The following is a 13,303-nucleotide window of genomic DNA, read 5'->3' as shown; positions in this document are numbered from 1 at the left end:
AATATTTGTATGCAACTGCAAGGAATGAATTTTGAAATTGATAAAATGTGAAATATTATTTTAAAGTCTAAATAAAATCTTGCAAATAAAGAAAAGAAAAGCAGTTTTTTCTGTTCAGCAAATGAATAATGTTAATCTAGCGCAAATTATAAAAACTGTAATTTTTTTTATTGTTAAATGGCAAAATACAGTATCTTTTATGCAGTTAACATAGTGAATATCTGTTTAGTATCGAACCTCATAATTTAGGGGCTTCATTTTTTACTCTTCTTCACCTTTCCAAATATTATCTTGTTGACCTTAAAACCTGATGCCAGGGCTACATTTATACTGACCTCTCCGTTTATTCTTCCTTTGCTGGGCAGATGAAGATACACCATTCTTCTGACAGTCACTTGTATTATTGCCAGCGAAGGCAGCAGTTAAATAACTAGCCATCAACGTTCAAAAGATTGGCACTTTGCTTTCAAGTCATCACCAGTGGCCTATAAAATATTTCATAGATGTTATTAAGTGTCTTGATAAGGGTGTTGCTTGCGAAAATGGCATGGTGTACTGGTATCAGCACGGACTGTGAGATTGGAGTGCAAGGTTTGAGTTCTGTCAGAACTATTACAATACATTCACTGGAAATAGAACAAATATGTATAACTCCCTTCCACTGAATAGTAGAGTAGATTAGACTCTCAAGCGTTTGCTGTGCAACTCATTTAGGAGAAAGAAAAACTCTGAAATAGCACCAGTTTTTCTCTCTTTATCATTTAAGCAATGTTGGTTCAAAAGATTACGGTTGGAGATTAAGCAACACTTGCTTCTCTATTGACTCTTCCTGCAGAAGGTGGTTGTTTAATAGTAAGCATATATTTATAAATAATTTTTATACCTACAGACACTAGTGCTTCATATATATACTAGCAGGGCGTCCATCGTTGCCCAAGTCGAAAGATATACTTAAATATTATATTTTAATTCATACAGATTTTGTATTTATTATTATTATAGAGCCAATTTTCTAGATTATTATATTGTACTTAATATATAGTAATGATTTCAAAAGTAAAAAACAAATGACTTGTGTGTCATCAGCTAGAATCGAAACCAAAACATATAGTTCTCCAGCCTTACCAGTTAGCTGATGACCTAAATTTATACATATACAAAAGCTGCAAATATAACGTTGTTTAACCTATAACTTTTAATTAGTGCATGTGCAGGGACCCCCCCCCCAAAAAAAAAACGGGTATCCTCGACTTATGCCAGGCCAAGATCAATGTATTTTTTTTCAATCATGACGCTTTAGTAGCTATTTTACCGGCTATAAAAGAAACTGAAAGTGTGCTACATGTCCAAGTACCCTATATATCAAATTTAAACTCTGTAGATCAAATATTCAGAGAGGAGTTTGGCAAGGGCACTTTATATATATATATATATATATATATATATATATATATATATATATATACACATACATATTTCCGTACGTTAGAAAATTTACATCTTAAATTCTATGCAACTATGCAGAATGTAGAAACTATGCACAAATAGAATTCGTGAAATGAAACTAATTATCTAATAAGAAAGCATAAAAAATTAATACATAGTTAATTAATGCTCGCTTTTCAAAGGAATATGCAAATTAGTTAACATTCATGTAGACGCGCGCATATCCATGACTGAGTATATTATGAATATCTTTTTTTTTTCAATGGAAAAAGTAGGCTTTTAATATCAATGTCAGAGCGAGAAAATACTCAACTTTATAGCTATATAGATATAAAGCTAATCCGTATAAATGCATTAAATAAATTTCAATGCTATATACCAAATGTATAACACATTTGAAGAAATATATTGTTTTGTAATGTTATTCATCAAATTTTCTTCAGCTTCATAAATGAATTTTACGTGATTTATAATTTGCTAGAATCAGGTGACTTTGTTTAACTTGAACATTATTCTATAAAGATTTTTAGGGATTGTTTCATGACATAATGGTGCTCATTAATTCTCAACTATGCTCCATACATAGTAGTCAAATAGATTGGTGTTTGGAGAGCTAGGAGGCAGAAGTTACGTAAGTGAAATGCTCTTTCTCTCTCTTAGTTGGTGAGATTTCAACCAGGGAAGACGTTTCTGTATGCTGTTCCCAAAATGGTTGGTTGGTTGTTTCTGTTTTACGGCATATCAACCCTTTTCAGGTTATTTAATGCCGAATCCAAAGATTTTGAATAAAAATGTTTTAATAGAATATGTTTGTTGTTTAACAGGTACTACCACTCCGGGTCAGAGTGGACCTGGGAGCAATGGTAATTAAAGGGTGACTCCACACTCCCCAAAGCCCGCAAGCTGGGGCCTCACCACTGGATATAGTTTAAGGTCATATCCAGGACCTCCCAAAATGGAGTAACAAGTAAAGAGTAAGCCGATCTAGTTAGATGAGGTATCTGTCGATCTCTCATGAATGCGAAGTCGGTTTGTTTTTTTTTGCTTCTGTCTTTTGAATAAATTTTTCATAAAGTAAATAACTAGTGTCAGAATGTATTTTATCAACAAATTAAAAAGACTTAAGTTCACAAAGACGATGGTCATAATGGTGGTTGCACAGAGTATAAAAGATTTATAGATCATTTATACATTTATATTCAGCACTCTGTAAATGTAGCCTTGAGTCATACATAGTAATCTAAATGTAAAAATGTACAAACAACAACAAAAAAAAAGCACACAAAATAAAAATTGTTTAACCTTTATTTTTAAAATCAAGAAAATCAAGATGGTAAGCCTAAGACTGTGATTGTTCTGTATCTGGCACAGGGTCAACTGAAGAACCCTCATCTGCTGCCAATGCTGCTTCTTGTTGATTACGTTGAGCACTGATGATGCTCATCGGATGCAGTGGAAGGAAACCGCTCAAGCCTAAAAAATAAAAATATGATGTCGGATTATTTTAGCAGTTAATAGACAAGAAAAGACAAAAAAATTAATTAAGTTATATGAAAAAAGTTCTGTGAATTATCTGAAAAAAGTGTAGCAGTGAATCTGATTTCCACAGCAAAATGGTTAAACTAATATGTTTTACGGCATGTCAACCTTTTTTGGTTATTTAATGCCTATTCCAGTAATTTGGAAAAAAAGGGTGTATGTTTTAAGTTCTTTATATCTTCAAATATTTATTCACAGTGTTTGGTTTGGTTGTTTTGTAAAGGAAAATTGTTGTTTTTGCTTTAGACTTTGCAGAAGATAATTGAGTTTTGCAAAAAGAAAGGAAATAATAATAATTACATCAATTTTTGGTGCATTTTAGGCCAGGAAATTAGTATCTTGAGACAGCCTAATCTGGCAGCATCAAGGGGTAAAACAGAAGAATAATATTTTTGCTAGAATATCAAACAACATTACCACGGAAGGGAAGAGTCTATTAGGTATGTGTATGAAGTGTCGTGATTGATATGTGGAAGTGAAATCTGGCCAGTGAAGATTGAGGACAGGTGTTGCATGGAGAAAACTAGTTTGAGAATGATACAATGGATATGTGACGTTAATGTTAAAGGCAAACTTAGATCTGATGACCTTGGAGGAAGATTAAATCTAGATAGTATAGGGAAATGTGTACAGAACAGGAGACGAGACTTAAATTGTATGGCTATGTTGAAAGAATGGATGAGAGTTCTTGCATTGGAAGATGCAGAATCAGTTGGTAGAAGAAGCCCAAGGAAGACGTAGGCAGAAGTGATAAGGATGGACTTGAGAAAAATAGGGATAAATAAAGACTTGGCCAGAAATAGGTTGGTTTGCAAGTTAATTTCTAAAAGCCTTTCAGCATGTGAACCGAACGTTAAAATAAACATGATGGTGATGCTGATGATTTACTAAAATATAAATACAAAACATGTTGAAAAACTTGTTTTATTTGGATTCTTTCATGTTGAATGTTATTTCCACAACGTTTCGGTTGATGTAATCTCTGACCTTCTCCAGGTGTATCTTGTAGAACTCTGGAATCTTTCTGTTGAACTTAGGAATATGCATGGAATCTTTATTTAATCCATGAGGTTAGCATGCTCTCGATCCATTAGCCATGACTGGGTATTTTGAATGTTGCCCGCATTGAAGATTGAACCTTCAATCTCCAGAATTGAATTTTACCAAGTACTCAAATTCTAGTATGAATTTTTCTGAACCTTAAACCTATTTTGTTCCTAGCTGTACAATCTGACTAGTTATAATTATATAACGCTATTTATTACTGCATAAATTGAGAAAGAAGACAATGGTGCCTTCTTGTGTCTGAAGCAAGTAAGAGTTATTTTCTCTTATGTTTAAATGTTCCTGAGGCAAAATTGTCTGTTCGAGAAACTGTCCTCTTGCAGACAATAAACACTGACGACAATGACAACAAGGAAAACACAAATCCTCTGTAAATAATTGATGCGACGTGATTAATCTCTCTTCACATGAAACAATTAAGTTGACACAATGTAAGAGAAAAAAACGAAAAGTTTAAATTTGTCTTTTTTCAATCAAAGTATATTTAAGAGGTCTTTGAGATTTGATTTGTTTCTATCAGTAAAAGAGAGAAGAGATTTAATGAAGGTTTTTAATTGTTGTTGAAGTATGTAAACACGATAAAAGGAAGGAGAGAGAGAGAGAGAGAGAGAGAGAGATCTGGAAATACACAGAAGCGGGAGATGAGTGAGAGAAGTTTAGAGGAATGTTGGAGATAAGAACGTCGTCAAAAGAGGTAGAAAACTAAAAATGTTGATTTGATTGTTTTTGTTTTACTGCATATCAACCCTTTCAGATTATTTAATGCCGAATCCAGTAATTTTGGAAAAGTTTTTATGCTTCAAGTTCTTTATATCTTCAAATATTTATTCATGTCTGGTTTGTTTGATTATTTTGTAGAAGAAACGATGTTGTTCTTGTTTTTGACTTTTCAGAATATGATTGAGTTTTTCAAAAAGAAGAAAAAAACAATAACATTAATGTTTGGTGCATTATCTTCAGACAGCCTGATTTTATAGCACCAACTAGTGATGTGGAAATAATGGGAAAGATGCCAAAAAAAGAAACGTCAGGAACATTTTGAGATGTTTAAAGCAAAACAAGTAGAAATAAAGATGAAACATTGTAGGGGAGGAAACAGTTAACTAAATGACAAAACAATCCATGCAAAAATATACTCAGTTTGTAACATTTATATAATTACAATCTATTTTCTTTGGGCAGTAGCAGGTTATCACTCACGGAGTGATTAATACGTAGTTCGGTAAGAACAGCCTTGCAAGTTTCAATTGCGAAATGATATATACGTTGTTTCATATAAACCCTGTTTGTATCGGAGTTAACTCCCGTTTTCGCCCAAACGTTCTCTATCAATTTATGAATCGTTCTAGTTTAAACATCTACGTAACCATATTTCATTCCTCGCCTCTTAACCATGACTTGGGTTAGAGACGAGACGAAAGACCGGTACTCAATCTGTTTTTCATTCCGCTTTTTATAACTGTTGTTGGACCATTCTTTGTGTTAATAAAACTGCTTGATTAAAATTGATTGAAACTGTAGAAATAATCAAAACTTAGTAACCTGTTTTCTTCATTTCAAATAAGTCGAAAAGGATATTTTTTTAAAGAAAACCTATAAAATGGTAATTTACCCCTCTCTCTCCCTCTAAGTTTTAACAAAAAGTTAACAACCTTGAAAAATTACTAAAATAAAATTCAGTAACAAGAAACAAGTAATATCTGAAAGGAAAAACATTGCGCACGTTGATCAAGTGTCTTTCTTTGGTTTTTACATTTGCTAGCCTCTTGTGACATGTTATAATTTTGACAGTTTCAAGTTGGTTGCTATTAGCAACAAGTTGAATATTAAGAGGAAGATTTTGTAGCAAGATTTCTAAGTTGTTGTTTTGTGTTTGTAGAAGTTAGTGCTACTAAATATTGAAAAGTTTATAGTAGCTTGTGTCTCTTCCCTCTGGAGAATTGGTGGGTTGCGAGTGTAGGCATTTTCTTTCCTTTGAACGATCTGTTTAACTAAGAGAAACTGATTTTCAAACTGTTGTGTTTGTTTGAATATGAATTCAACCGGCTCACAGCTACTAGCGTGAATTAATTTTTTTTAATATTGTGGAGGTGTATAATTCGCATGCTTCTGATTAGCTGAAATAAAAATTTTATAATCAGATTCTTATCCAATCAATTGTTGATATTTTTATATAAGATTAGTTTGGTTTTTATATCTGCTTATTAAAACAGGAGTTCTATAAGGTAAATGAAATTGAAAAATTAGGAGGAAAGAAATTGTGATTATGTTTCTGAATTTTTAAAATGAGGATTGATAATTCGTATTATTGAGACGACTCTTCTCATCTTAAGTGTTATTTTCACATTTCGGGCGATGTGATCTACGACCTTCTTCAAGAGTATCTTATCGAATTCAGGAATCTGCATGGAATTTCGAAAAGAAAACCTTTATTTAATCCATGGAGCTCTTGTTCCGTCAGCAATGCCTGCATAAAAATCCTAAGTAATTCACAATCGTATCTTGAATATCACCGGTATTAAGAATTGAGCCTTTAACCTCTATAAGAGCATAATTTACATCTGAATTTTCTCAAGTACTTTATTCTTTATGCCATGGGTCCTTGCAAACAATTCTAATTTTGAGAGTTGCAAACCAATTGTTCTTTTAAATGCACAATATTACTACTTATTACTGCAGATTACTATATATATATATATATATATATATATATATATATATATATATATATATATATATATATATAAAATGAAAATAGAATACCAAAATAAGACGAGTACAAATACAAATTTAATAAATACTACAATAATTTTAAATCTAGCAAAAATGTAATAACCAATAACATGGCCATATCAACCCACAAAATAATTACGAAGTTTAACTCAACTACTATGCAAAGCCAAATTGAACCATCCATATCTGTCATTAACATTATTAAATCTCATCAATATGCCAGCAAACGTAAAAATAGACATAGGGATACCCTGTGATTTAAGCCCCCTTACTCTAAGAATGTTAAGACTAATATAGCTAGAGCAGTCTTCAGAATATTAGAAAAAAAAAACTTCAAACCCTCCCATAAAAGTAAAATATTTAATAAAAACAATATCAAAATGTCTTATTCGACAATGCCGAATTTAAATCAACAAATAATTAGCACTAACAACAGAAAAATTAAGAAAATACAGGACATTAATAATCAACCTACAACAAGCTGTAACTGTAATAACAATAATATATGCCCGTTACAAGGTACCTGTAAAAAAAAAACAGTGTAACCTACAGCTGCACAGTAATAAAAAATCTAAATAGAATTTCTACTAATGATCATCTTGAAGAAATGGCCTATAATATTACATGACACAATAATAATTATCCTGAGTTACAGATTAGCACTAATACACAATCTATGAACAGCCACACCCCCATTAATTCCTTTAACAATTTAGTGCAACCTTATAACTTGTATAATAATGTGACCACCAGTTCAACTCAAAACAATTATTATAATTCTATAAAACTAAAGGTGGTATACATTGGATCCACATCAGGGCCCATAAAACATAAAATCTCACCACACAGGCACTCTTTTAATAATAGATTCTTGAAAAAACAAGCAACACTAGCAAAATACTTATGGTACCTGAAAGATATGAGAATTTCCTTTACTATAAAATGGGATATATAAATCTGGTGATAGATTCTATACTCTCTGTAGATTTGTATCTCTGGCAATATTGAAATTCAATGACTCGCCCCCACCAAATCAATCTGTTTAAACCTAAAAGAGGAAGTATTATCCAGATGCATACATAGGAGATGGTCTAAATTTAATAATTTAAAACCATCCTGATAAAACAAATAGATATCAAACATAATTTAACCAAAAAATGGATTAGCAACTCAAACTTATATTTTTACTAGCCATTAATTGATACTAATAGATAATAATCATTAACTAGCACAATCTTTTTAAAAATGAACAAATTAAATTGACATAAACATTTACTCTTAATCACAATATTAGTTTTTTTAAATAATGTTCCAACAGTTGTCCTCCTTTCATTATAATTTAAAACAATCTCTCTTGGATTAAGGTTAAGCGATATAGGCATTTGCTTAAAATGTAAATATACTAGTTATCTCCCTTACATTTCCGTTATTTTAAATATAAAAATGCTTATTCATCCAGCATTTTATTTTTAAATTTCCGTTATTTTAGATTTAGAAAAATATATGTTCTATTTTTTCTATTTTTTTTAAATTAAAGTTACTACCATTTGAGTCAATTATTAAGAAATATCATTTGTTAACGATAAATTTTGTGCTCAAAGATAAGATTAACATGGAATACTATGAATCCATAAATCTACTTACAGACTCTAAAAACACAACTCTGGGACCACTTTTCTAAAGAAGTATTTATTTATTCGAAATATAATTTTTTAATTTTGATTATATCATATATTATCTTATGGCATAAATATAATTTCATACATCACTTTGTCATATTATTTTAACCTCACTTATACAATATTAATTTCTCTTTTAGATTTGTTTCAATTAATATAAGCTAACTTTCCCTTATATAAATCCTATCCTATTTTAAGCTCAAAATGCAATTCTTATATTAATCATTTTTAATATTTTTCCCATTAAACATCATTTAAACAATAGTTTAATTTTTTCCTCTAGACATTATATCATAACTTGTTTTTAAAATAATGTCCATATATATACTCATTTACATTAAATATAATAAGAAATATATCTAATATCATTTATATAAACAAAATAAGAATTTAACTCCATATAAAAAATATTTAAAAAATTGGTTCATTATTTCTACACGATCTTTCTTCATTTTTCTAAATAATTTCTACATTCACCGCCATACTCACTCCAATATGCTAGTTTAATTTTGATGTGCCCCCCCTCCCACACACACATTTGTGTTGATGAAGAAGCAGTTTCCAAAAATATTTTAATTGTTAGTATATTGAATAAATAAATAGATATCGTTTTCGAAACGATTGTACACTTACTCAGATTTTGTTTTGTTTCTTCTTTTGAAGTTAATTTATAATTTCACAATTATTGATCTTTTATACTCTGTATTAATATAGCTCTAAGTAAATACACCCATCGAAATTATCCTATATCTGCGGTACTTTCTTATTTACTAACAAAAGTACACATCTCAAATTCATATTACGGAAATAGAATTGGACCCGTGATACAAACAATTTGAGCATCAAAATTCTTGGAAGCCATCTTGATAAAGTGAATTTTTGTATTATTTTTCGCTGGTTTTACTTCCATTATAATTAGAAGTTATTCTGCATGCTTTACAATCAACATCATATTTGGTTTAACATCCGAGCACATGTTGGACGACTTTCAGAAAACTGACTTTCAAACTTATCTCTGTTCAGGTTTCTTTGGAAGCTATTTTCATCATTAACGCAAGATTTTTATAGACCAGATGCTTTTCCAGACGCCAACCCAATGATCCCATTTTATCAAGGCAATCTGTAGCATGGTAAGGAACTCACGCCAGTAAGTAGCGATTAAGTTAGCTAGTGTGAAGATTTAACAAGGGTCAAATTAGTATGTGTCAGGATAACCTAGCTGCAAATGGAATTGTACTCAGGTGGATGAGTGAATCAGGGGTCAACCTCCCTAGGCAAAACATAGTCGAAGGATGTGAGGATATGATGACGTCACGTTTACAAAAGCGAGAAACAAATATTGTCTAATCAATCTATATTAAGGAAGCAGTACAAATGGGACACGCCCAGACAATGTGGAAACTGATAATCTAAGCTGAATGTTGCCGATGCCTCTCTCCATTGCATCAACCATTTCTTAAGAGTAAGTTAGTAAACTAAGAAGATAATTATTTAGTCATTAATCTCTCTCTTTATAAGTAAATCCTCTCCAATAAAACCTTGAAGAATTTTTAGTCTTCATTATGTTTTTCATGCATGAATAGTTTATTCGTCTTGATAAAAATACGAGACGATCACGGTTACACAGCGTCGATGAAAAGCAGCAACGATCAAGAAAATAGAAAGATCAGCACGCATGAACATACGCACGTATGTATAAAAACTTTTATTTAATTTGGTTTAATGAATACCCGTGATTTATTTATTTAATTTGGTTTAATGAATACACGTGATTTCTCATTGATGAAAATATAAATATATCCATGTCATTAATCCTTATCATCGAGTGTTTTTAGCTAGTATTGATAATAATGATGATAACGATGTCATTAGTGAGGAAAAAAATAAAAATAAGCATAGTTATAATTAATTTGTTGTTAAGCATTCTTAAGTTGAACATTTTCCTAAATAAGTAAATCCGATAAGTAAACACCAGCTGCTAATAGTTGGTGAAAAAGAAATTTTAAATGCTGAGTTTTAAGACAACATCTGACTTAGATGACCCCTCCTCCCGCGTATGAAGATATGTTCATAAGATATTGTTGCATAATACGTAACCTTCAAATTTGTGGTGCTTGTAATACTTCTCATTATGGAGTTTTGCCGGGAGAAATTTTAACTTGAACTGCCATATTTTATTGACATGGGAATATAGATAAAAGAAGAAGAAAAAAAAGAAGGAAAATCCCCTTGAGCACCAGATTTGGTATCTAAAGGAATTTTCAGCACGGATAGAGATAAGACTGACTAACAATTTATGTCGATAGATTGAGAGATATCTATCTCATAATTTTCTACTGATGTACAACATACATATCCTTCAACCTCACACAAGTTTTGTAGTCTGCTAAACGAACTATAGAATAAAGAACTGTGTGTAAGGGCTTAATTATATAGTACAGCATCATTATTTAATTTAGCTTAGTAACAATTGTGTATGCGTACAGCCTTTGAGATTTGAAAAAAAAATCACTCGACCGCCGGTCGAGTGTGAGGGAAAATTTACTCGCCCCAAAATATTTTTACTCGTCCGACTTTATGTCTTTGTTTCAGTCAATAATAGTAAATTATTTTACAACACTTCAAGAAATTACCGTGTGTATAATCTAACAAGAAAATATTTGTTTAACTCTTGTAAATCAACTATTTTATTACTACAAACATTTCAGTAAATATTCAACAAAACGTTAAAATACAACACCAATTTCTTTATATAGCATCATTCATATTATTGTTCCATAGAAATAAGAATCATTTCTTCGGATGCTGATACGTAGTATCAAAATGACAATTGAGATATAAATAATTCAAGACTGTGTTTATTGGTACCGTTAGAAAACGAATATATCTAACTTTATACACAAAGAAAAAATAATGTAAAATCACACCATTTAAATAAATATATTTTAAAATGCAAAACAAATATTAGAGATTCATTTTTCATTAAAACATTTCAATATGAAGTCTATAATTGAAAAATATTCTGAAACACACAATCATCCGAGCAGCTCAAAAGAATCAGAAATAGTTACTTACAATAATTACTGAACAAAACTCGAAGCGAGATCATAATAAAAATGGACATTTAGCATCATATAGCATTGAACATTTCAGCGAAATTTATATAGATAAACCTAGTAATTAAATAGCTTTGTTAATGAAACAATAAAGGTTTTTTTATACATTTATTCTATATTTTTATTTTTTACAAGGCAAGTCAAAATATTATATCATGTATAATATGTTACTAATAATCAGCCGTCTTGATATTTTTATGTGTTTACATTTTTATAATTCATGTCCAGATTTGCGTATATCCTGATACATTTCTATCGTCCTTGGAATAAATAATGTTTGTTTACGAAGAAAAAAAAACTGAAGCAAAAACTGCTTACTTACTTACTTGTTGTATAATTTAATTTTCGGTGCGTGCTTGACGGAACGATGCGTTTTTTTCCTCTTTCAAATGTTCGTCTTTACTTTTGTAAGCATGAAGTGTATTTAATTGTGGCGTCGAATAATTGTTTTTCCAAATGAATTTCAAAATCAGAGAGCTAAATGAAGGCTACATTTTGACTACACGCCGAATGTGTAAATTTGACCTCTTGTTGACCTTTAGTGTGACCACTCTTTTTTCAATACGATATTCCAACGGTCTCACAGCTAGAGATGAAAGAATTCACAAATTATGAGACATAGGTCATTTTAAGTCACCGCATATTTGAGAGTCGTAAAATAAATGAGTTTTTCCCCGTTTCTTTATCTAAAGAAATTATATCGACTGGCGGGCGAGTGTTTACGACTTTTAGTCGCCCCAAGAAATTTTCAATCGACTGTGGCGACCGGTCGTGTAAAGTCTCAAAGGATATATATATATATATGTATATATATATATATATATATATATATATATATATATAATTATTTCAGGTTAAAGATATTCAAAGATCCAAACCAATGAATTTTACAAGATTTATATAATAGTGCTCAATAAAAAGAGCGAGATATACTTTTATAAACCAAATAGCACCAATGTTTGATGCATTATTCGTCAGGAAGCCATTATCTTCAGACAGCCTGATCTGTTAGCACCAGATGCCCTAGCAGGCTGCCTGATTGTAAAATGTGCTTACATATGACATTTTAATTCATACAGATTTTGTATTTATTAATAGAGCAAATTATCTATTGATTATTATATTGTACACAATATATAGTAGTATTTCAAAAGTTAAAGGAAAGAAACTAAAAAAAATCAGCTACAATCGAAAGCAAAACATACAGCTTTTCAGCCTTATTTGTTACCATCTGACCTAGATCCATAGACATGCAAAACCTTTTTTTAAATAACATTGTTAAAGATACAAATGTATATTTGCGCATGTGCAGAAATAAAACATTTAGTCGACTTACGTCTGCCAAGTTCCATTTATTTTTTCAATTTTGACCTCTTAGTAGCTATTTTTATCGGCTAAAAACCAAATCGAATTTGTTTCAAAGGTTCAAATCCTCTATATATCAAGTTTCACGCCTGTAGACCAAAACTTGACAGAGGATTTTGGTAGAGAATATTTCTCACACAAACAGACAAGGTGACTTATATATCACAGCCCCTTTAAGAAATTTGTTTCTTATCGTTGAGCACTTTCAGTTGAATTAAAGTTGGTCAATTTAGCTCTTATGCATAGATCATCGTATAACGATTAGATCACTGTCTGACTGATGTAAATGAACATTTAAAATTAAGATGTTATAATTCAACGTTATTTTACGCAGTTAATGGTAGCCGAATGGATTAGGTC

The 13,303-nt window shown here is 30.8% G+C and overlaps 1 protein-coding gene across 1 annotated transcript in view; it reads right to left on the bottom strand.

Moving 5' to 3' along the window:
* Nucleotides 1-2,737: 2,737 nt before the first annotated feature.
* LOC145249688 (uncharacterized) overlaps nt 2,738-13,303 on the bottom strand; it is a 796,056-nt gene continuing 785,490 nt past the window's right edge. The window contains exon 6 of the mRNA XM_080111486.1: nt 2,738-2,919. Coding sequence (XP_079967612.1) covers nt 2,786-2,919 — 134 coding nt within the window. The 3' untranslated portion in view covers nt 2,738-2,785. The remainder of the gene's footprint in view (nt 2,920-13,303) is intronic.

The sequence above is a fragment of the Euprymna scolopes genome, chromosome 28 (genome assembly GCF_053919585.1).
Source record: "Euprymna scolopes isolate OS-2025 chromosome 28, ASM5391958v1, whole genome shotgun sequence".
Classification (NCBI taxonomy): domain Eukaryota; kingdom Metazoa; phylum Mollusca; class Cephalopoda; order Sepiida; family Sepiolidae; genus Euprymna; species Euprymna scolopes.
Note: the sequence above shows the minus strand (reverse complement) of the source record. Positions and strands in the feature narration are given on the sequence as shown.